Source organism: Vicia villosa, linkage group LG4, assembly GCF_029867415.1.
Source record: "Vicia villosa cultivar HV-30 ecotype Madison, WI linkage group LG4, Vvil1.0, whole genome shotgun sequence".
NCBI lineage: Eukaryota > Viridiplantae > Streptophyta > Magnoliopsida > Fabales > Fabaceae > Vicia > Vicia villosa.
This window is the reverse complement of record NC_081183.1, coordinates 75,323,276-75,345,211: the sequence shown is the minus strand read 5'-3', so window position 1 is coordinate 75,345,211 and position 21,936 is coordinate 75,323,276. Positions and strand designations below refer to the sequence as shown.

At 37.3% G+C, this 21,936-nt stretch overlaps 1 protein-coding gene across 1 annotated transcript; it reads right to left on the bottom strand.

The window, feature by feature from the left end:
- Positions 1-18,702: 18,702 nt before the first annotated feature.
- On the bottom strand, positions 18,703-19,463 carry LOC131597386 (uncharacterized). The gene is made up of 2 exons (XM_058870086.1): positions 19,084-19,463; positions 18,703-18,973 (listed from the first exon to the last, which is right to left on the bottom strand). The coding sequence occupies exons 1-2, from the start codon at positions 19,461-19,463 to the stop codon at positions 18,703-18,705; spliced, it is 651 nt and encodes a 216-aa protein (XP_058726069.1).
- Between the last annotated feature and the right edge of the window lie 2,473 nt (positions 19,464-21,936).

The following is a 21,936-nucleotide window of genomic DNA, read 5'->3' as shown; positions in this document are numbered from 1 at the left end:
GTAACTCGATATTAAAATAAACTTTTATATAATATTAATTTTGATGTAATTCAATGACATAATAAATCATTATAGATTACTACAACCATTGAAAGAAACACAGTTATTTTGTTGACTACACTTGAATCAAAGTTAGTAAATTGTGTAATAAGAAAACCTTAACATCATTATCAAGATAAGAATGGGAGCTAAGAAATAAGATAATGAGTATAGCAGAGCATGCAGGTTTAATCCGGTTGACACTGCTATTAACAAATCTTATGCATAAGTAGTTAGCAGCAGGAAGGGGTTGTTGACTTATGGAGTGGGCGTGGATAATCGTGCCAAAGTTCTTCATTTCGAGAGTAAGGAGAAAAAGCCTAATTTTCTCATTTGAAGTTTAACATGGAAGGCAACGAGTTGGGAAGATTCAAGAAATCTTTCCTAGAGGTGGTTAAAAATGCTAGGATGACTTATAATACTCAGGAAGCCTTCAATACAGAAGGTTGCTTCAGAGTAAAAGTTACCCCTCTTGGGGCGAACTTGTGTTAATTAGAGGAATTCGGTGAGGGTGAAATAGAAGTGTTTATCTCAGAGGCAAAGGATTGGATAGGTCAGTCATTTTCGGAGTTTCGCCCTTGGTCTCCCGACGCAGTTGATAATGAAAGATTAACCTGGTTTCAGTGTTGTGGTGGGTCGTGTGCTTGGTCTTTTAAATTTATGATAATTTCAGTGCTCTATTGTTGTCTCATAACCCGGTTTTACATGCTCGAACCAAACATATCAAACTGAACATCTATTTTATCAGGGAAAGAGTTATGGCTTAGAAAATGATGATCAAACATGTCCCTGCAGCAGCCCAAATTGCAGACACACTAACTAAACTGCTTGGCACTTCCTCTTTTTCGGGTCTGCGAGGCAAACTCAAGGTTGTGTGTCAACATCACTGCTCTTAGTTTGATAGGGGTGTTAGTGATATATTTTAATCACTCTATTTTCTCTTGCCTAATGCCAAGGTGTCAACGGTTAACACCGTTAGTTTTTTATTTTTGAAAGCTAAGGAAAATTATATTAATAAACTCACAGAGGGCATTAGAAATATCTCAGTCAAAACACATCAGTTCCAAATTCCAAGTCACGTCTATATTACAGAATTAAAACAGGCAACCACCAATATGGAGCGAATAAAACCACACCAATGCTGAGATGACATCAACACCCACCCCTTACACAGAACACATTTAGAAACAAAGTCACACAAACATAACACATACGAAAGAGAAAGAAAACTGCAACCACGTCAAAAAATTCAAATCCTGCATAACGATGAAATTTAGCACCGCTCCAAGCGCCAGCAAGACACCTAACAGATGAACCATTACCAGAAAATCAGTTTCAGTCAATGCCGCAAAGCACCAGAATCCTACCCGCAAGAAACTGTTATGACTAATCTGCCATAATACCGATCCGCAATTTTCAATCTACGTAATTGCCTCGAGCCCAATTAGATTGTCTGACCTCCAAGATGTCAAAAGAAATCATTGATGAGTGCATCTTCACAGCTCTCGCGGTTTCGAAATGTTTTACCATTACACCTTCTCGTACCGGACCAGATGCACCTCTATTAACAGATGACATACAATCTCCACCTCCAATGATGGAACAACAGAAACATAGTCAATACTCCACATCCAACAAAATAGACACCATAGCTTGCAGAAACACCCTGCAAAATTGGAACCACCAGCCTTCCCAAACAGGAAAGTAGTGACACCATACCAGAGCTTGCACGATTAGCTGTCAGGAACGCGGAACCTCGAAACGCAAAGCCTTCGGTAAGACCGGTTCTTACTAACACCACCTGCAACTCGACATAATCCCCTAGCCAGAGCCACGTTGGAAAGAAACTCAACCACTTGCATGAACAATTCACCAGGCCTGTCAACTAAAAACACATAATCAACACCAAAACTAGCACCAAAAACCAACCTTCTGACCAAGTGAAAACTCCTACACCAGAAGCAAAACATGTCGAAAGAACCCCGCTGCCAAAGATCACCAAGAAGAGCTAACATAACCTTCACACTTTCAACTCTTTCCAACCCAGACATTTTTTTGGATTTGAACTCCATTGATAAAGAGTGAAGATGGACCCTCTCTCGTTAGCCTTGAGCCACTTCCAAGACAACAGTTTTATTTTGTCTATACATCTAACTTGAGATTCTCCAGAATTTCTAAAAAAGCAATCATTTTATTTTTTTCCATATCGCCCAAATACACACGGACCAAATGATGCTTAGTTTCTTCTTAAACACCTTGCCGCCGTTCCCTAATCCTGCAAAATGAGCAAAATTCTGCCTAGCAGAGTTGTGAGACACATTCACAAAATTTAACCATCTTAGTACCTCGCTCCATGCCGAAGATGCTATCGGACATTCGAAGAAAATATGCGAGACTATTTCCTCTTTATCGCAGCCAAAAGGACATGAATTTTGAGAATCTCGAGACCAATACTAATACCTTTAAAGGAACTAACTTGTCCCAGGCAGCTGCCAAGGCTTTATCATCGACATCACCTATAGAGGTATCCTTCAATGTCAAATGATAAGCTTCTTTCATAGTGTATACATTGTCATACCACCTCCAACTATCCTTCACACCTTCTTTTAAGGATATTCCTTGAACCCTTTCACAGATTTCTTCCTCTAACTTTATGTTGACGTCATCCAATGTACTTAGCCACCTAAAATTCATACCAGGACCCGTTCCTACTCTCCTCACTAATTCTCTCACTGCTACTTCCTTCACTGCTAGGTTGTTAATCTCAGATAGTGGCGCGTAGTGCCGGACCTCCTAAATGCTATAGCGGCATGGCGGATAGCGGGATGACCACTATTGTGAGCTTTTAAAAATCAAGGTAAGTACTTAATATGAAAATATAAATACTAACATAGGTTCCAACTGTAACGCCCGTTAATTAAGTTAATTAATTATTTCGAATTATTGGTCAAAGTTACAAAATATTGTTAATTGTTGAATAGTTGTTATTAGTATTTTAGTTGAATTATTTAGTTGATTAATAATATATTAATAATAATAATAATAATAGAGTGAAGTTTATTTAACATTGGGCTAGTATGGGAGTGTTGACAGTAGGATTAGGGGGTGTGTGAAGTAGGCCAAAAACCATATCAAAATATGAGGTTTTTAAGTTAAATAATAGAAATTAGGTTAATTGTGAGTTTTTGTGGAATTGGTGTACGTGAGAAGTTACGAAGAAGAGAAAGAGGCAAGGTTGAGACAGGAGGCAAAAGCTAGATTTCAATTGGAAAATTATAGAGCAACCTTCAATCCAAGGTAAGGGTGGGGTTCTTGCTATATAACTGGGTATATGATGGATAGTAGGTGGGGATTAGTTGTATGAAATTATTGATGTCTGTGTGTGTTGATTAATTTGAATAGTTTCTGGAAAAATTGATGAAATTAATTGTTGTCCCTGTAAAATTGTTATCTCTGTGAAATGATTATTTCTGTGAAAGTAGTTGGTGCTGTAATTTATATGTTTCTCGGTTGTGAGACTGATAATTGAAGGAAGTTTTATTCTGGACTGTGCGTAGAGAATAAAAAAGAATAACGTGAAATATACGGTGTCGAGGGGCACACAAAGTATGCCGAGTGGCACAAAAATTTTAGGTGTGCTGAGGGGCACACGAGGGCTGCCGAGTGGCACCCATGGGAAGAGAGTGTGCCGAGTGGCACACTTGATTTGGTAAAGTAAATGTGTCGAGTGGCACCTTGACATATGCATATATATGTTTAGTAGGTTACTGTATCGTACACTTTTGGGATTGCAATCATGTTGCAAGTTTATATATAAACCTATAAGCCACTAGTTTAGTATAATAATGTTAATAATATATTTAATATTATATAATATTTTTAGGAGTTTGGAGCCAGAGATGAATATTTGCATCATTTGGCTAACTTAAATTATTTTCAATCCTGTTAGAATTGTCAATAGGGTTGTTAGAGTTGTCAATAGTGTTAAACGATGTGACGGATCTAGAAGGGGGTTGAATAGATCCTTTGTTTACTTTAAGCGCTTTTTAAATTTCAAACGAAAATGCCCCGGATTTTTGAATCGTCTAAGAACGACCAGTTATTGAAAAATCGGATATGCTAAACCGTGTAAACGATGAAAATTGAATTAATGCTTTTGATATATCAATGTGCTTACTTGTGCCACTTTAGCGTTAATTACTTCCAATAAAATGTTTAAAAATGAAGACAATAATTTGTGCTTTTGTAATTTTGTCAAACACTTGGTGTGCGAAATTTCACCAACTTTTAAGAGCACACAAAACACAAATTACGCTGAATGAAAATAAAGTGCGATAAAGAAAACAACACGCGATTTGTTTAGGCAGTTCCCCTTGTCGTCCTCGCGTAAGGTACGTCTGCCCCTAATTCTAAACTTGGAATTAGGATATATGGTATTGAATGCAAAGTGTTTACAAGAGAAGAAATGTTACCAATTACCAACTACAAATGCAGAAAAATTGAAACAATGTTCTTCTCTTCCCTTGATTCAAGATGAACCAAGTGCGTCACCGATCTTTGATAAACCTCTGGTTGTAGTTACCTTGTTGAGAACCCAATCCGTTTCTCAAACTCTATGCTCGGCTGATTTAATCTCAAAGATCGTGACCCCGACTCTTCCTTCTCTATCCTCCGATTGTTGCTACCTTGTTGAGTGAACCCATGATTCCTCATTCCCTTAAGCACGACTGAACATTGATGAAGCGAAGAATCGTCAAAAACCCCCAAATCCCAATGATCTTGGAGGATAAAAACCTAATATTTTATTCAAGAAAAACCCACAATCTCTTAACTCGAACAAGAACTAAATCTACCGTCGAACGTTATCAACACACGCTCCTCACCTTGATTGACAAAATTTGTTATGTGTAGTTGTCAATGGATGAGCGAGAGGTTGAAGATGATAAGAGCCTTGTATATATCTTTCACTTTTCTTGTTATATTCAAAATGAAATAACCAATAAACCTTTTATATGTTATCTAAAGTTGAGCAAACTCGTGGTTGTAGCAAAGAAGATTTGATCAGCTATGCGTCGACCTGAACAAATCATGAGTCGACCTGAACATGCTATGAGTCGACTTGAGCAAACTCGTGGCTCACTCAAAGTTCCTTGCGTCAACCTAAATAGGGCCATGCGTCGACGCATGCTGCCCCAACATGAGTTCCAGGATGATTCGACCTGAGGGTCGACCTGAGAAAACTCGTGGCTCACTCAAAGTTCCATGCGTTGACCTGAAGGAGCTATAGGTCGACCTGAACACTTGAAACTTCCAAAATTGCCATTTCTTGGACCTATGAGTTGACCTGAACCCTCTGTAGGTCGACCTATACATCACAAACAACCAAATGAGCCAAATTTGAGATTCATCATGCTTCCTTCTTTGTATTGTCGATTAGAGTCACTTCTAAGCTCGAAGTGCAAGTTTTGACATCATTGAAACTCTTCCTTGCCCTCACAAATAGGATTGTTAGAGTTGCTTTCGAATTGTTTAGAGTAAAATCTGATAAACCATAAAATTAATATTCAAGGTATTTGACTCTTTAGATTTGTTTTATTATTACTTGAGCCAAACCCTTAACCAATTAAGTTCATAAGGGTGTTCCTTATATGTAAGGGTTGTTAGTAAGGTGTTTTTGAGCACTTTAGATATGTAGGGACTGTTGTAGGATTGTTCTTTTTATAAAGCAGATACTAGTAATTTAGCAGAGGCTTATAGAATTGATATTAAAGTAGTATGTGTATATATTTATTAGTAGCAGTAGAAGAAACATAATAGAGTATTGTATATTTAGCAAGGTTATTCTACATGACAGGGGATGGATGAGTAGAAGGAGAATGGTTTAACAATAGCAGACTTAATTAAATAGCAGAAGAAATATACAGGGCCAGTTAGTATATTTTAGAAGGGAATAACAGGAAAATAAATTAAGATGCTTAGTAGCAGAATAAATTAATAAAATAAAAGACTAGTACATAGAGATTTATGGGACTGTTTTGGGATAACTTTATTGGGACTCGATAAATGCTATTGTTTTGCTGATAACGCGAAGTTACAGGAATTATCGTGATGATGAATTGCCTCTATTTATTGGTAATAACAGTGATATAGGCGTATGCCTTGCGATGAGATTTGTTGTTGAGTATATAGTGTTGCATTTATCGAGTCACATACATTTGCATACTTTGCAACGACTTGGACTGGCAAACTGCAATGAAGGCTTATGCCTTGTTGATGCCTCTATTAATTGACAATTAAGCGATGAGGGCTGAAGTCTTGTTGGTACCACATGCATGTGCATATTTAGTGTCGCATTTTATATTGCATAAGTGTGAATTAATGTGAAGTGTCATGATTTGAATTATGACCGGAATTGATTGTTGGATATAATTATGTGAAGTGAAGTGAATTGTGATGTTGATACTATGAAGTGGTGATTTTATACAATCTGATCTATTATATTATTTATCATAAACTCAATTATATGGTTCGATATCTCACCCTTCTGTTTGAATGTTACCCCTATGTTGGTAACATATAGGTAATCCAGAGTGAAGGGTGCTTACCTTCATTAGCTCGAGTCAGGTGTCGGTCGCTCTGATACGTAACACTCAAGGGGATGAACATGTGTTTTCTTTATTGTTGGTTTTATTATTATGTTGCTGAATTTTGAATTGTTTTCATTAAAGATTTGTTGTCTTGAAGTTTTTTTGAGTTGGACATGAGATTATGTCATTTAAATTTAAATTTTGTGAATCCGCTGCGTAGTAATGAAATTGTTTTGAATTTTTAAAGACTAAATAGGTTGTTATCGGTTCATCCGGAAATTATGTGTTATGTATCTGATTTAAAGGTGATTGGTTACCGTTGTTTTAAGTTGAAGTGTAGCATCCCATGTTTTGTTGGGAATTTTATAACTGATTTTTATAATATTTGTCGGGTAGAATTGGGGTGTTACACCAACAACATACATAAATACTAAAAATAGGTTCCAATAACATACATAAGGACTTAAAAACAAAAGTTGCAACATACATAAACCAAAAGTTGCAACATACATAAACCAAAAGTTGCAACATACATAAACCAAACATAATGAATCAAATTAGGAATGTACTCAAAATAACTAAATCAAATTCTAAACATAAACAAAATGACTAAATCACGTCAATCTCATTTTCACTTCAGAAGGAGAACTTGTTGTGAAGAGTAAAAGTGAGAGCGTGATATGTAAACAAGGGAGAAGGAGAACGATTGCTGATTTGTATGAAGAGAGAGAGAGAGAGAGAGAGAGAGAGAGAGAGGATGTAAATGACCTGATGTATCACTTTTAGCTTTTATATTAGTGAAATAAAAAGGGAAAATACAAATTTTCCCTTAAAAAAATTCAAAATTACATGATTGACCTCATTTCCACAATACCGGTTTGTAAAGCGCTATAGAACCGCTATTGCGCCGCTATTCTACCACTACGTCTCCACAAATCGCGGCTTCTATTTCCGCTATTTCATATAGCAGTTAGCAACCCAAAAGCGTCACGGTAAGGTCCTATGCCGCTACGCTACATTGCTATAGCGCACTATCGATAACCTAGGACTCGAGTATAAATTCTTCACACTTCTCCCTCCGACCCACAGATCCTCCCAAAACAAAGCTTCTACTTTATCTCATATTTCTCTAGATAACTTATTCTTAAGACAGTGTGCCCTAAAACCGCCATCCTCTTTATCTATATCTCAGACATCTCTCCATCATAAAAAGCTAAGTCTTCCGACCCTCTTCGCATTATTTCCTATCCTCCCATACTTACATTCTAAGATTTCAACCCACAACTTATCCTTTTCAATGAGCATCTTCCATTTCTATTTTCCTGGCAAGGCTAAGTTAAACACCTTCAATTTCTTAATTCCGAGCCCCCTTTTTTCCTTAGACTGACACACCTTATCTCACTTGACCCAATTAACTTTTATCCTATCCACTCCCCTACCCCATAAGAACTTTTTAAAGAAAGATTCTAATTTAGTGATTATACCTATTGGAGCCTTAAAGAACGAAAGGTAATAGACAGGTAAAGCAAAAAGGACCAACTTCAAGAGGATGATTCGGCCACCGATCGATAAATGCTTATTATTCCAAGAAGCCAACTTGCGTCTCACTATATAGTTACCAGTTCCCAAGTCCCCTCCCTCCTATGATTGCACCCTAATAGGAGGTCGAGATAATTAATCGGAACATCACCAACCTTGTAACGGAGAACCTCGGCAGCCTCTGTCATCCAAGAACGATGGATATTGATACCAAACAGAGAGCTCTTATTAAAATTGACTTTCAGCCCAAACACCATCTCGAAAAGTTGAAGAGTTTCCTTAATCGCCCAAATATTCTTCCAGCTTCTCTTACCCACTATCATTGCGTCGCCCGCGTATTGTATATGTGGTACCTTCACTTTACCCTTACCAATCCGATATACTTTAAAGATATTTTTATTAACACTTTTGACCAACATTATATTGAATCCTTCTGTCACAATCAGAATCAAGAGAGGATAAAGGGTCCCCTTGTCTTAGGCCCCTCTCCACCGGAAACTCTCTCGTATGACTCCCATTTACCAATATCGAAACAGTTGCGGTTCTAAGACATTCACATATCCAGTTTCTCCATTTTTAATTAAAACCCATCCTAAGCATCATGTAATCAAGAAAGTTTCAGTCCACCGTATCGTATGCCTTTGCAAAATTAGCTTCAAACAGCTGCGCTTCTTTACCTCTCCTACCTCATTTGCTATAAGAATACAGTCCAGCATTTGGCGTCCCTCCATAAAAGCAAATTGAGTTTCACATATTACTTTGTAAACCACTTTCCTTAATTTGTTTGCTATAATTTTTGCTAGCACTTTATACATGCACCCAATTAGAGATATTGGTTTGAAATCATTCAGCTTCACCGCTCTCAACTTTTGGAATCAAAGTAATAAAATAGTTATTAGCTCCCCGGACTAACCGCCCATTTGAGTGAAATTCTGCAATGAATCTGATGAAGTCTTCCTTGATCACCCGCCAAAACTCTTTGACAAACCAAAAGCTGATACTGTCAGGGCCAGGGCTCTTCGAGCTATCACAATCCCAAATTGTGCTCCTTATCTCCTCCTTTGAAAATTCATGTGTGAGTATCCTGTTGTCCTCATTATCGATCATTATAAACTCGAAGTCTCTAAGAAATGGTTTATTCTCCCCATTTTTCTTGAATACCACGCAGAAGTGTTCAAACATTTTCTGATTTACCTCCTGAACTCCATGTAATTTACCATTATAAGACTCAATATAGGTGATCTTATTGATTTTTCTCCTATTTGCCATACACCGATGAAAGAACTTTGTATTTGCGTCTCCGTCTTTTAGCCACTTCAAACATGACTTTTACCACATGATGCTCGCCTTCAATCTAGACAAGGAGAGAAACTGATCTGACATCTCTCTCTTACATTCAATCTCTTCCTCAATTAAGTCATACACTTCACTTTTTAGCTCCAATTCATTGCCTTTCTTTTTTGCTTCTCCAATCCCATTGTCCAGGTTTTCCAAGTGAATTTTGCTCCACTCTTTAAGATGCCTCTTGATCATTTTTAACTTCTCTTTTAACACATATCCACCCCGCCCTTGCACTTCTAACGATTTCCAGGTTTCTTCGATAAACTTGTGGTATCCTTCAATCTCTCTCCAACACTTGAACATTCGAAATGGTTTCGGTCCCCAATTTAGATTTCTTTCGCAGATAAGAATAGGAAAATGGTAAGAAATACCTTTATCCAGTGCCCATTGCGAACAATATGGCCAAGAGGAGAGCCGTCTTTCTGAAAGGAGGAATCAGTTGATTCTGCTCATCGAAGAACCGTCTGGTTTTGCCCACGTGAATCGCCTGCCCTTTAATGGTCAATCTACTAGATATGTTTTTGAGATAAACTCCTCAAAGTCTCCCATCTCGACTCTTCTATTAAATACTCTGACACCTTTCCTTTCCAACTCCAATCTGATTACATTGAAGTCCCCGAATACGCACCACCTAGCCTCCAATATTGATTTTATTAGGTCACCTAGTTTTCCCACAACCTTCTCTTGCCTGCAGCCTTGCACGGGGCGTAAACATTTATGATTGAAACTTGCATCTTTCCAGGCCCCCAAACACCTTCCACACCTATGTAGTGGTCACTTGACAATTGTGATTATTTCATGAATATTTTATTATTCCACATCAACAACAACCTCCCAGATCTCCCTGCGGATGCCTTAAAGATGAAGTCGCAGTCTCTTGACCCCCACAAGTTCACACAAACCCTTCCTTCCACCTCCACCAGCTTTGTTTCTTGAATACCGATCAGATCGGGACTATTCCTCCTGATCACCTCTGCCACCTCTTTCTTTTTAACTGCACCACCTAAACCTCTTATAATGTAACTAATAATCTTCATCAATATACAGATTCTCCTAACTTTCTCCTTCACTTCTTGATCACCACCTTCACCTTTTGCTCCTACCTCCCCCTCTAACCTTTCCCACCTCTTTTATATCTCTCTTCTCATGAACACATAATTTTTCCAAGACTTCTCCTTTCTCTACCATATTGTATACTCGAATCTCTTTACCAAACTCTTGCACCCCTTTTGAAAATTCATTGTCCTCTTCATGTGCTAACACCCATGGTCTCACCTCATCACTCTTAATTGAAGTAACTTGTGTTGAGCCTGAATTTACCTTATTTTGAATCGTGTGTCGCTTATCTTTTGCGTCCTTTTCCTTAACTTTCATCTTTGTTCTGGATTTCTTCTTCTCTTTTAGAATTAGTCTTCTTCTATTTCTCCTCTCTTTAAATTCGTATCTTGATGGTGTTGCTTCTTCCATGACCACTGTGGACTTTGCTAAACGTTCCTCTTTTCCTTTTTCGCAATTATACTCCTAAGAGCCCTGTGGGTATTGCTTTGAGTTTGGTGACCCTACTATAACTATTACATTTCCAATCTCTTCATCTCCTATTACTTTTTGTGAGGCTTGTGGTTGTTGAGCCGAAGACGTTGTGCCCTCAGTAGGTCTCTCTTCTTCACTCTTTTCAGTTTCTTGAACTTTAGAATTCTGATTCACCTTGCCCCCCTAATCAACCACACCGGGCTGACTTTACTTGTATCTCTAGGCCTAGCTAATTGGGCTTTATATGCCTTGTCTCCATCACCCGTTCCCCACTTCTTTGAGTATTTATATTGCCACCCCCCCCCCCAAATTTTACATGCTACCCCCCCCCCCCCCCCCCCCGTTAATTTTTTTATTCCAATGTTTCAATATTAGGTTTTTTCAACGGTTGAGATTTTTCCGACACTTTTGGAGGGTCCTGATTCCACCGACACATATGTGTGGTCGAGAATGCGTCACCATCTGTATAAATAGGGGTCTTAGGGTTATTGGAAAACAGATCTCAACAAAATGCCTCTTCCTCAGTATTTGATTAATATAGAAGTGTATTTCAATGGTTGCAACCCTAGCATTGAAACCAAGATTCCAGATGGCCCCGAATCCTTTGTCACCTTGAAAGAAACGTTGAATAATTTTCTGCCTGATTCTGATAACAGAAGGGTGAAAATTCTAGTAACACACGTTTGATGTCAAACTGGATGTTATGACATCCACAATTATGCAACACAGACAATAACAACAGAACAACATAAAACAGTAAAGAACACACATAATTGTTTACCCAGTTCGGTCTAACTACCTATTCTAGGGGCTACAAAGCCAGGGATGAAGTCCACTATCAGTAGTATCAATTCAAATCTAAACTCCCTCGTTTACAACTTCTCACTTAATCACTACACAATGACCCTTCTACCTAGGTTCTCCCTAGATATGGAATATCTCCATTCCACTCCCCCTCAATCACAGCAGTGATTACACAAACAAATAAACAATTACAGATAGAAGACACTCTTCAAAAACACACCTTAATCTGCTTAAAAGCTTCAATCAAAAGACACACACTCGTGCTTAAAAGCTTAGAGTGACATTACACAAACACAAACTAATTCCAACGCAATCATCAAGGACAATTGCTTGGATCACACGAGACAGTTACAGAACAATGGTTCTTCACAATACAAAATCTTCTGTCTGCGTTCCAAAATAGGATTGCAGTCCTTTTATATGCAGTCTTGGGCCTTGGGATTTTTAAGAAACACATTAGGGTTAACCAAGTTAACCTAATTCACACGCCATCTGTTTGTTACACAATATGCTGTCAGTAGGATCTTCTGGACGAAATATGCAGCACTCAATAAAAAGTTTCCTAAACTGATAAAAGGGATAAATCAGGAAACACATTTAATAAACAATAACAGCTCCTGTTGTCACACACGGATGTCATGACATCGATCATGACATTCACTACAAAACCTGTATTAGCTCCACACATATGCAACCTGCATAATACAATATCAACCAGGTATGTTTTAACATTAATGCAGCCAACATAAAAACACCTTCAAAGGGTGACAAAGATCGAATTTTGGGAGGACTGGATTGATACAAATGGAAACGTGAAATACTACCTAATCGAGTTAAATAATGATGAAGATGTGAAGGCCATGTGGAAATCATTTCGCCGTAGGATAACTATAGGCACCAGAAATTTCAAAATTTCCAGTAATATTGGTAAATGATAATACCTGGAATTTTGAAAATTTTGATACGATAATACCGGGCATTTTGAAATTTCTGGTACAATATACTGGAAATTTCACAAAATATACTGTAAACCTTACTTGTTTTCGCCAAATTTCCGGTACGCCTTCGAAATTTCCAATATTGTCTGAGAATTTGAAAAATCTGGTTCTTCCCGTAAATTTGTGAAAACATGATAATGAAATTAGTTGGACAATTTGATCTTTTCATAGGTTTGGGGGTGGCATGTATAATTTGGGGGTGGCAGGATAAATTCTCCACTTCTTTTCATTATTTATCAATTCCATTTGGGCAGTAGTTTCATTTAGAGCCATCAGTGAAAAATCTACTCCCCAACGACGTTATTTCACCTCTCTTATAAATTTAACGTACACTATTTGATTGACTAAGACCCACCAAATGAGTATCTGCCGTTTTTTCTCCTACTATTACGAAATGATCATCTCTCCATGTCTTGGAAATACAAGAATCTCTTCCTTCTAGATTCGGCTCGTGGATATTCATTAATGCATCATAATTGCATTCCAACTTTTCCACTTCCTCATCTTCTTCCACCTCTAAATCTGCCATGAATAATGGAACTTCCTCCATATCCAATTCTGATGATTCCTCCTTTGAGTTCATATTACTTAGTTGTTTGTGTGTTTTAATATCAATTGGGCATTTGAAAGCTTCCTCCTCCAATTTGACATTAAAGATATGGGCGTCCACCATAACTTATATTAACTTATTGATAGTTTCCATAAAAGTTGTTTTTATCAAACGTCGATCATAATCTAACCTTTTTTTTCTCTCAATTACAATATCCACTAAAATTAATCTCCCATCTCTGATGCATATTTTTTCAAAAAACTTCTTATTCCATGCATGCACCAGAATTCCATACATTCTAATCCAAGTGAATCTTCCATTCATCACAGTTTTTGGGTGCCGCTCATCTAAACTAATGAACCAATGTTGAAAGAATTCCTTTGCTTCACTCACTAAAGACAATAAATCTTATTCCTCTTTGACATTCATGAAAACTATATTCCCCCTATTAGTATCACTTCCAACAAAAACATCCCCAAATCCATTATTTTTTGTTGAAGCATTGAAACCTCATCTAAGTTGTGCACTCTTCCCATAAAACCCTTCTTTGCCCAATCAGCATCATCTTCCACTACTTTGTATCTCAGTCCCTTCCACTCTGCTGCCACATTATTGATTCTCACTTGATGATTGGCGTCCCTTTTGTTATCCTTTTTCTTCACTGCCTGCGCATAGCTTGTATTAGGTACCCAAAAACTCCCTAGGACTTGCACGCTTTTTTCATTACCTCTACCCTCTCTACTAATTGCAGACTTCTGGTTTTCAATCCTCCCGCCATGGTTCCTTCCTTTACCCCAAGAGTTCCTTACTGACCTAGTGGAGATTACTCCCCGGTCAAACCTTGATACATTGGCCCATACTTTATATGTACCAAACCACTCATTTCTGATTTGTTCTTCTAACCTCCGTTCATCTGCTACTCTAGTGAATCAAAAAAACCAAAGGATTTACCATGGTTTTAAATTGTGGTTGTGGTCGTGGATGCGGTTGCGGGTGTTGCGATTGCGGCTATTGTAGTTGTTTCGATGTGCATTATGGCTGTTGCGGCGTGAATTTAAATTAGGAAATACTTGAAATACACCATTAAAAAATACTTAATGTTAATATTTTACTTTACAAATCACATGTAAATTGAGTTTATGGGTTCTCAAATGTTAAGTTATGATAAAAATATGTGAAAAAACATGGGTGAAGATGTTTCATGAGAATTAGAGAGTTGTTAGACGCGTGATTACAAATCACACTACAATTGCGGCCCGATGCGGAGGCTACCGCATCAGCAATATTGCGGCTGTCATACCCCAAAATTTACCCTCTTATATTCAATCAAAGGTTCCTCTATGCATCCTCAATGGTTCAGGTTTCAATGGCTTACTCAGGTCACTCACTCATATATCAAACTTCAATCCCAAGACTTTCCCATTCAAAGGTTCAGATGATCAATAATCGACTATGTTGACCTAAAAGTCAATTATAGTCAAAGTACAGTCAAACTTCAAGATTTTTGGTCAATATCAAGTATGTGAGGGTATATCAATCATTTGATCAAAGATTGATCATGATTTATCAGTAGGAGCTCAGAGATGAACAAATACAAAAAGGTTCAAATTAGGGTTCCTCTAGGAGAAAGTCAACTCAACTTTGACTGGGCATAACTCCCTCATACTTTATCAAAAATTCCTCACTCAAAGCCTATTCTGAAGGAAATTGGATTCTCTACAACTTTGTCTCTCACAAGCCAAGGCTGGAAATGCATCATTCAAGAGATATGGTCAAAGAGATTATAGGTCCTCCAAAAAGTCAACAAAAACACCTTTTTGGGTCAAAGCTCGTAACTTGAGCATAGAAGCTTCAACTGAGATGAAACCAAAGGCATCATTTAGAGGACTCTTTGAGCTTTCCAAAAAGTCTTTGGACATGGTCATAGGGCAAATAACAAAAGAGATACATGGTTTAGAAGTTGGGCGATTTTTAAGATGTGCATAAAACCCTAAGTGAAGAATTTTGAATTTCTTGAGTAATGGGCCTAAGATTTCCACTTCAAACATGGTCATGACTTTATAGGAGACCTCTAAATCCATATCCATCCTTTTATAATTTTATTTACTATTTATTTGAATTTTTGTTCATTTAAATATCAAATAAACTTATAAAAAATATCAAAATGAATGGATTAATTTATGTGGATCTTGTTTTAATCACCTAAGGGCCCAAACAATACCTTAAGAAAGGCCAAATTTCGTTCATGCATGGGGGGAGGTGTTTTAGCCAAAATTAGAAGAAAAATGTCATGAATACTTATGCAAAATTCCAAGGGATTTGAAAGAAGAGGACCAAGCCCATATTAAACCCTAAAGACACTCATATATATTCTAACAATAATTGGGAAGAGGGGGGACGAAATTTTGGGGAGGAGGCAGCTAGGGTTTCAAATGCAAAATATCAAAGAAAAGGTGTAATCTATAATCCTTGTTTCAGCCATCATCGATACAAACCAAACGTTTAAATCACTTCCTGAAGATCCAGAAGGTAAGAACTAGAGGTTTGCCACGATCCCTTCCACGTAATACATTCATATATGCTATCTTCAATTATGTTTATTTTCCATGAGCCATACTGTAATTTATATGCGTTGTTGAATAATTCTAATCACCCGTGACAGTTCGTATGATCATTTAGAACAGGTTAGGTCCCTAACATGAAGGTTGAGACATAAGAATTTGAACCTGCCATTGCTAGGGCTTCATGTTTGTGAAGCTTCGAGTCCAAGGTTCCAGGCCGTTTTGGACAAAAAGGACTGTTCCGTTAAACTCGTAGGACTCGTTTTAGTTGACCTTGGTCGCTTTTGTTTCCATCCATGGCTGTTTTCGCAGGTTTTAAAGACTCAGGTTATTAGCTACGAATTATTTTTGCAGAGCCGTGGCAGATTCGAAGCTACATTCGTAGCTATTATTTGCAGCGTTTTTAGTGCAGGGGAAAGGAAGAAGATGACACGCGTGGCGCCATACCATTCGCGGGTCAAAGGCTTTACATCCTCTCTCCATGCGTGGCGCAGATCTATTCGTTGGTTAAAGTTCTTGATTCTCTCTCTCTCGACGTCATTGGACAAAAGCATGGACGTGGGACCGGCAGTTGACTGACCCTTCAATTGCTTTCTTTTATCTATATTTTATTTTATATTCATTGTTCTATCAATTAACGAATTTGGCACGGATGAAGAAGCATAAGCGTTTGGAATCAAGATGACCTGGGTTCAATCCCTGGGTCCATCATATTTGTTTTTCTCAATTGTTCCTTCATGATCCAGCGCGTGCAATCTCCGTACGTTCACAATGCACCATCAATCCTCATCATCCGATTTCGCCAGTGATTTGATCCAACGATTTGAGACACGCAGCTGCATACCATACTCCCTCAAAGGCTACCACACACGATCTCAGCCCAGGTTTCCTTCATTTTTTTATATTATTTATATTTTACTCATATAAGTGTTTAATTATCATAATACATTTTTAGTATATATAATTTAATTATAATTAGGTTAGAATAAATAAAGATTAGGGTTATAATTATTATTTTTCCGACTATATTCTTGATTATTCGAATTCTTCGATTAATTTGTTTAATTAGCTTTAACAATCATAAATCACAAAACCCTATGAGGGTGTAAAGCATCAGGGTTTGTCCAATTCCATTAGTCTTCTAGGCCAAAATATTAGGATTCAATTTATTATTTGTTTCGACTAAATTTATTGGTCGCGATGGTTAATAATCGATTAATTTAATTAATCAAATCCTATAAATTAAAATAAACATTATTTTGCTAAATGGTTTTAACCATCTTATTGGTTATGATGATTAGCATACCTTATCAATTTGTTATTATTTGTAATCGTATTAATCGGTTATGAGAGGTAACAGTATAAAAATACAAATTCTTAAAATAATAAAATACGTTAATTCATTATTAGTGATAATCGAATCAATCGATTTGAATTGGTAATGGTGCAAAACCCCTAATCTTTTAACTATGGTGATCAAACCTATTGATCATTGCGGTTAATTGTGCCAAATCAGGGTTGTACGCCCAGAACATCTAAAACAAATTCAAAACACTTTTCAAACATCTTTCAAACTTCAAGTTCAAAATACAGATTTTTATCTACGATAGGCTATTCAAAGCCTTCAAACCTTCGAATCAAATTTCAATTCTAAGGCGTACAATCCTGTGCCCGAACTACGTTGACTCTGATTCTCCATAAGGAGATACGTAGGCACTTGGATAACCAAGGCGAGTCCCCCTCCCTAAAATCTCAATTTTTCCCCTATTCAATTTCTTAGCTATTAAACCTCAATAGTTTAGCCATAAACCTTTACCTTAGATTCAAAGCCAATAGGAAAGGGTTGAGGGTGCCTAACACCTTCCCTCGACCTGATTATAATAACTTACCCCGAATCTCTTAACTGCGTATGGTTTCCTATTCGCCCTTCAGAATAGGTGGCGACTCTAAAAGTCTAAATTTTTAGGGCAGGTTGCTACAGCGGCCACAATTCCGGTTGCAGGCCGCAATTTAAAACCATGGGATTTACCTTCCTTGTTTTTCTTTCTGGGTATAAATAGGTCCACGATTTCTCCCAATCTTGAGAATTTTGCTTTAATCTCTGTGAAATTGATATCTTCTGGGAAGTTTGTGAAATAATACGTCGTAACATCCTTGTCGTGGTCTTCCTTGCCGCTTGTACGTCTATTTCCTTTATTCCTATATAGCTTACAATTGTACAATTACCTCTGATCCTCTCACATTCTTTCTCAGTTTTTCCTCTTTCATGTTCTCTCACACTACTCTCTCTCATATTTACTTAATGTGGGTTTTGTGTATTCCTAGTTGGAAATTCCTGTGGATGAGTTGTATGAAAAGTGAAAACTTGGAAAGAAAGTCTTTGTTTGTTGTTGTTAATGTTAGGTCAGTTGGGAAGTTTATTAGTTGTTAGTTTTAACAGCTCTATTTAACTACCTTAGCATTGTTAAGTTGGCTATGTATATAAAGGTCCAGCATTATACTTTTGCTCTCAGCTGTGAAATAATATATTCTACTTGTTAATCTCCATATTATAATTCTTTGTTATTACCATTTCACATAAGAGATGAAATTAGAGATTCATCTCTAACAATAAAAGACAAAATTGAAATTAGGCCATGTGTCAATAGACCATAAATAATTTTTTTAGTTAAAATTAGTAAGATAAAAGGTCACCACAAAATTTTTTTTTTTTTTTTGGTAAGAAAGAGGGTCGAAGCCCGAAAAAAACAAAACTACAACTCAACCACTCTAACAGTAGAACGACCCCTCGAGTATTCTTGAATCTGATTCTTTATCCAATAGGGAATCTCATCAACGAGAAAAAAACCGGTTTTCATATTCATCTTTGCTTTAGCAAGCTCATCAGCCGCATAATTTGCTTCTTGAAACGTATGATCTAAAATCACCTCATCATGTTTCACCATAAGTAACCTGATTTTCCTAATCAACGTCATCTCCGAGTAATCATTAGAATCGCTATTCTCAATAGCATCAATAACTTTCCTTGAATCGGTATTAAGAATAATCTTCACAAAGCCTTTGGCATACAAAATCTTGAGCCCTTCGTACACCCCCCCCCCCCCAAATTTCGGTTGTAAAAGAATTGCAGTTACCTATAAATTTTGGAATGGTCTCTGCCCATGACTGAATTGTGAACTATTGTAGCAGCAATATAATCTTTCATGCGTCCTACAATGATTTCGCAAGTGTTGAGAGGTCTCACAAACACATCATTGTGAACTTCTTGATTTCTCCAAGACCAAATTACATGGTAGCCAACCGCCCACAAGCTGCTCCAATTATCATGAGTTCCATGCACTATAACGTTGACCTTTATCCAATCCTGTAAATCACTTGCCAAAAAATTGTGTCGAATACAATTTGGGATTAGTTCCTCCCAAATCTGATTCACCTTTTTGCAATCTCTCATGGCAAGTATCACAGATTCACACACGTTTCCAATGCCACAAATACTCTTACGCAAATTAGTCATTAACTGGTCATGAGTTAGCAACTAGATAAAATTCCTGAAACACACAGGTACTTGCAGACTCCAGATATTCTCCCATATTTCTTCACTTTCATTCTCATCATCCTTATGGAGCTTCCTATACATGTCTCAAACTTTGAATATCCCATTTGACGTCCCTGCTATACTGAAAACATCCTTTTCATCAGTCCCTATAGGCATTAATATAACAATAATCATAAGCCACAGCTCATCTGGCATCCAGGGACTCATAATCGTCCAATTCCACTATCCCTTGTCATCAATAATGTCGCAAACCATCGCATGTTGAAGCTCTAACAAAATGTTTAAGTTATAATCCACAATACTGACTCCAGGAGCAACCCAACAATCCTTCCAAGCATGAATATCTTTTCCATTCCCTATCCTCCAGATATTCATATCCATAAGAGAAGGCATGTTTTTCATAATGGCTCTCCAAGTTGAGATTCAGAGCTTTTGATCTAATTGCCATGATGGAATTCTTTCACCCGATACTTGCTTTAAAGAATCCTACACCAAAAATCATTAGATTTGTTCATCATTTTCCAACTAAGTTTCATGAGATAAGCTTGATTCATAAGCTCAAGTTGTCTAATACCCAATCCTCTATCCTCTTTATAGAGCGTAACCGTGTCCTAGCTAACCACATGCATCTTTTTATTTACATTTGTATCCCCCTAAATAAAGTTCCTTTGAAGCTTCTAAATCTCCTTAAGGCACTTCTTAGAAATAATGTTCGTCATCATGGGAAATGTTGGTATAGCTTCAATGACGCTCTTGGCCAATGTAACTCTTCCAGCCATTAAGAGGTATTGAGATTTCTAGCTTGCCAATTTTTCCGCAACCTCATCAATGAGGCATTGGTAATCAATCTTCTTAAGAGGTTTCCCACTCAAAGGGACTCCTAGGTATTTACCGAAATTGGTAGTTTCCCGAAACCTTGATATATTCAGTAAATTCAGCTTCACTCTTCGCTTGACATTGCTTAAAAAAAGGATGATTGATTTCTCTTTACTTAATTCTTGACCAGACAATTCACAAAAAGTGTGCAGAGTATTGTTGACACAATGCATCAGACTTTCAGTAGTTTCCCCGAATAATAACAAGTCATCTGCGAACATTAAATGAGAGATATTCATGCCATTCCTCCCTACTTGAAATGCTTTCTAATTTTTCTGTTTAACCTCATGCTCTATAATGTGAGACAATTTATCCATGCAAAGCACAAAGAGATATGGTGAAATTGGATCGCCTTGACGGATGCCCCGCTTCGGACGAAAGTATTCACTTCTGCTCCCATTCCAGTTGATGTTTGTTTCCACACTAGTAACACAATGCATAATAAGATTTGTCATATTTGTTGGAATTCCAATTTCCTCAAGAACTATCCAAATGAATTCCCACTTGATCTTATCATATGCTTGGGCAAGATCAATCTTGATAGCAAAATAGCCTTTCTTCCCTTTCTTCTTGTTCATACTATGCATTACTTCTTTTGCAATGATAATATTCTCATGAATTGATCTCCCCGGTACAAACCCGGATTAATAAGGAGAAATTAACACTGGCATATAAGGTTGAAGCCTCTCCACAATAAATCTAGTTACCACTTTATAAATAGAATTACATAGAGATATAGGGCGAAACTGAGTAACGAGCTGAGGCTGTTTGATTTTTGGAATAAGGCATATATCAGTTTTGTTGAACTCACTAATACTGCTTGGACTTCTCCAAACTTTACAAACAATCACACACTGTCGTCCCTACTAGCTCCCAATCCTTTTGATAAAAACCTGCTGTGAATCCATCTGATCCTAGAGCCTTCCAAGGTTTCAAAGCAAAAAGTGCTTTGCGGATTTCTTCATCCTTGATATCTTCATTCAACCCCTCGTATGCGTTGAAGTCTAACTGAGGATACAAAATAGCAGTTTGCACCCAGGGGCACTAAGACTCTACATAGTTGAATAGGTTCTCAAAGTGCTTTGTAACCATCTCATGCAACTTTTCATGATCCTCAACCCAGATGCCATTGTCATCTTTTAGCAAGAGAATTATATTCCTCCTTCTTCTATTGATAGTTTTCATGTGGTATATTTCGTGCTCCGATCCCCATCAGCTAGCCATATGGTTTTCGACCTTTGAAACCACATCAACTCCTCCTGTTTAAGAATGGTGCTAAGTTCTGTCTAAATTTGTCCTTCTAAAATCTTCATACCACCATAATTATGGTGCAGTTGATGCTTTTTTTGGACCCCTTTTAATCTGCGTAGAAGCACACCCTTCTTTCGCCTGATATCATTAAACGTTTCATATTTCCAATCCTTTATAACAGCTACTGTGTTGATTAAGTTATGAGTTATATCACTCTTCTTATCCCAAACTTCATTAAGCATATCATGATACGTACCATTAAGCAACCATGCATTTTCCAACTTGAACGATTTATCCACATTTC

Coding starts and splice junctions, on each gene's coding strand:
- LOC131597386 (XM_058870086.1), bottom strand. CDS start 19,463: ATGACTAATTTGCGTAAGAGTATTTGTGGCATTGGAAACGTGTGTGAA. Junction 18,974..19,083: donor GACCATTCCAAAATTTATAG/GTAACTGCAATT, acceptor TACCGATTCAAG/GAAAGTTATTGATGCTATTG.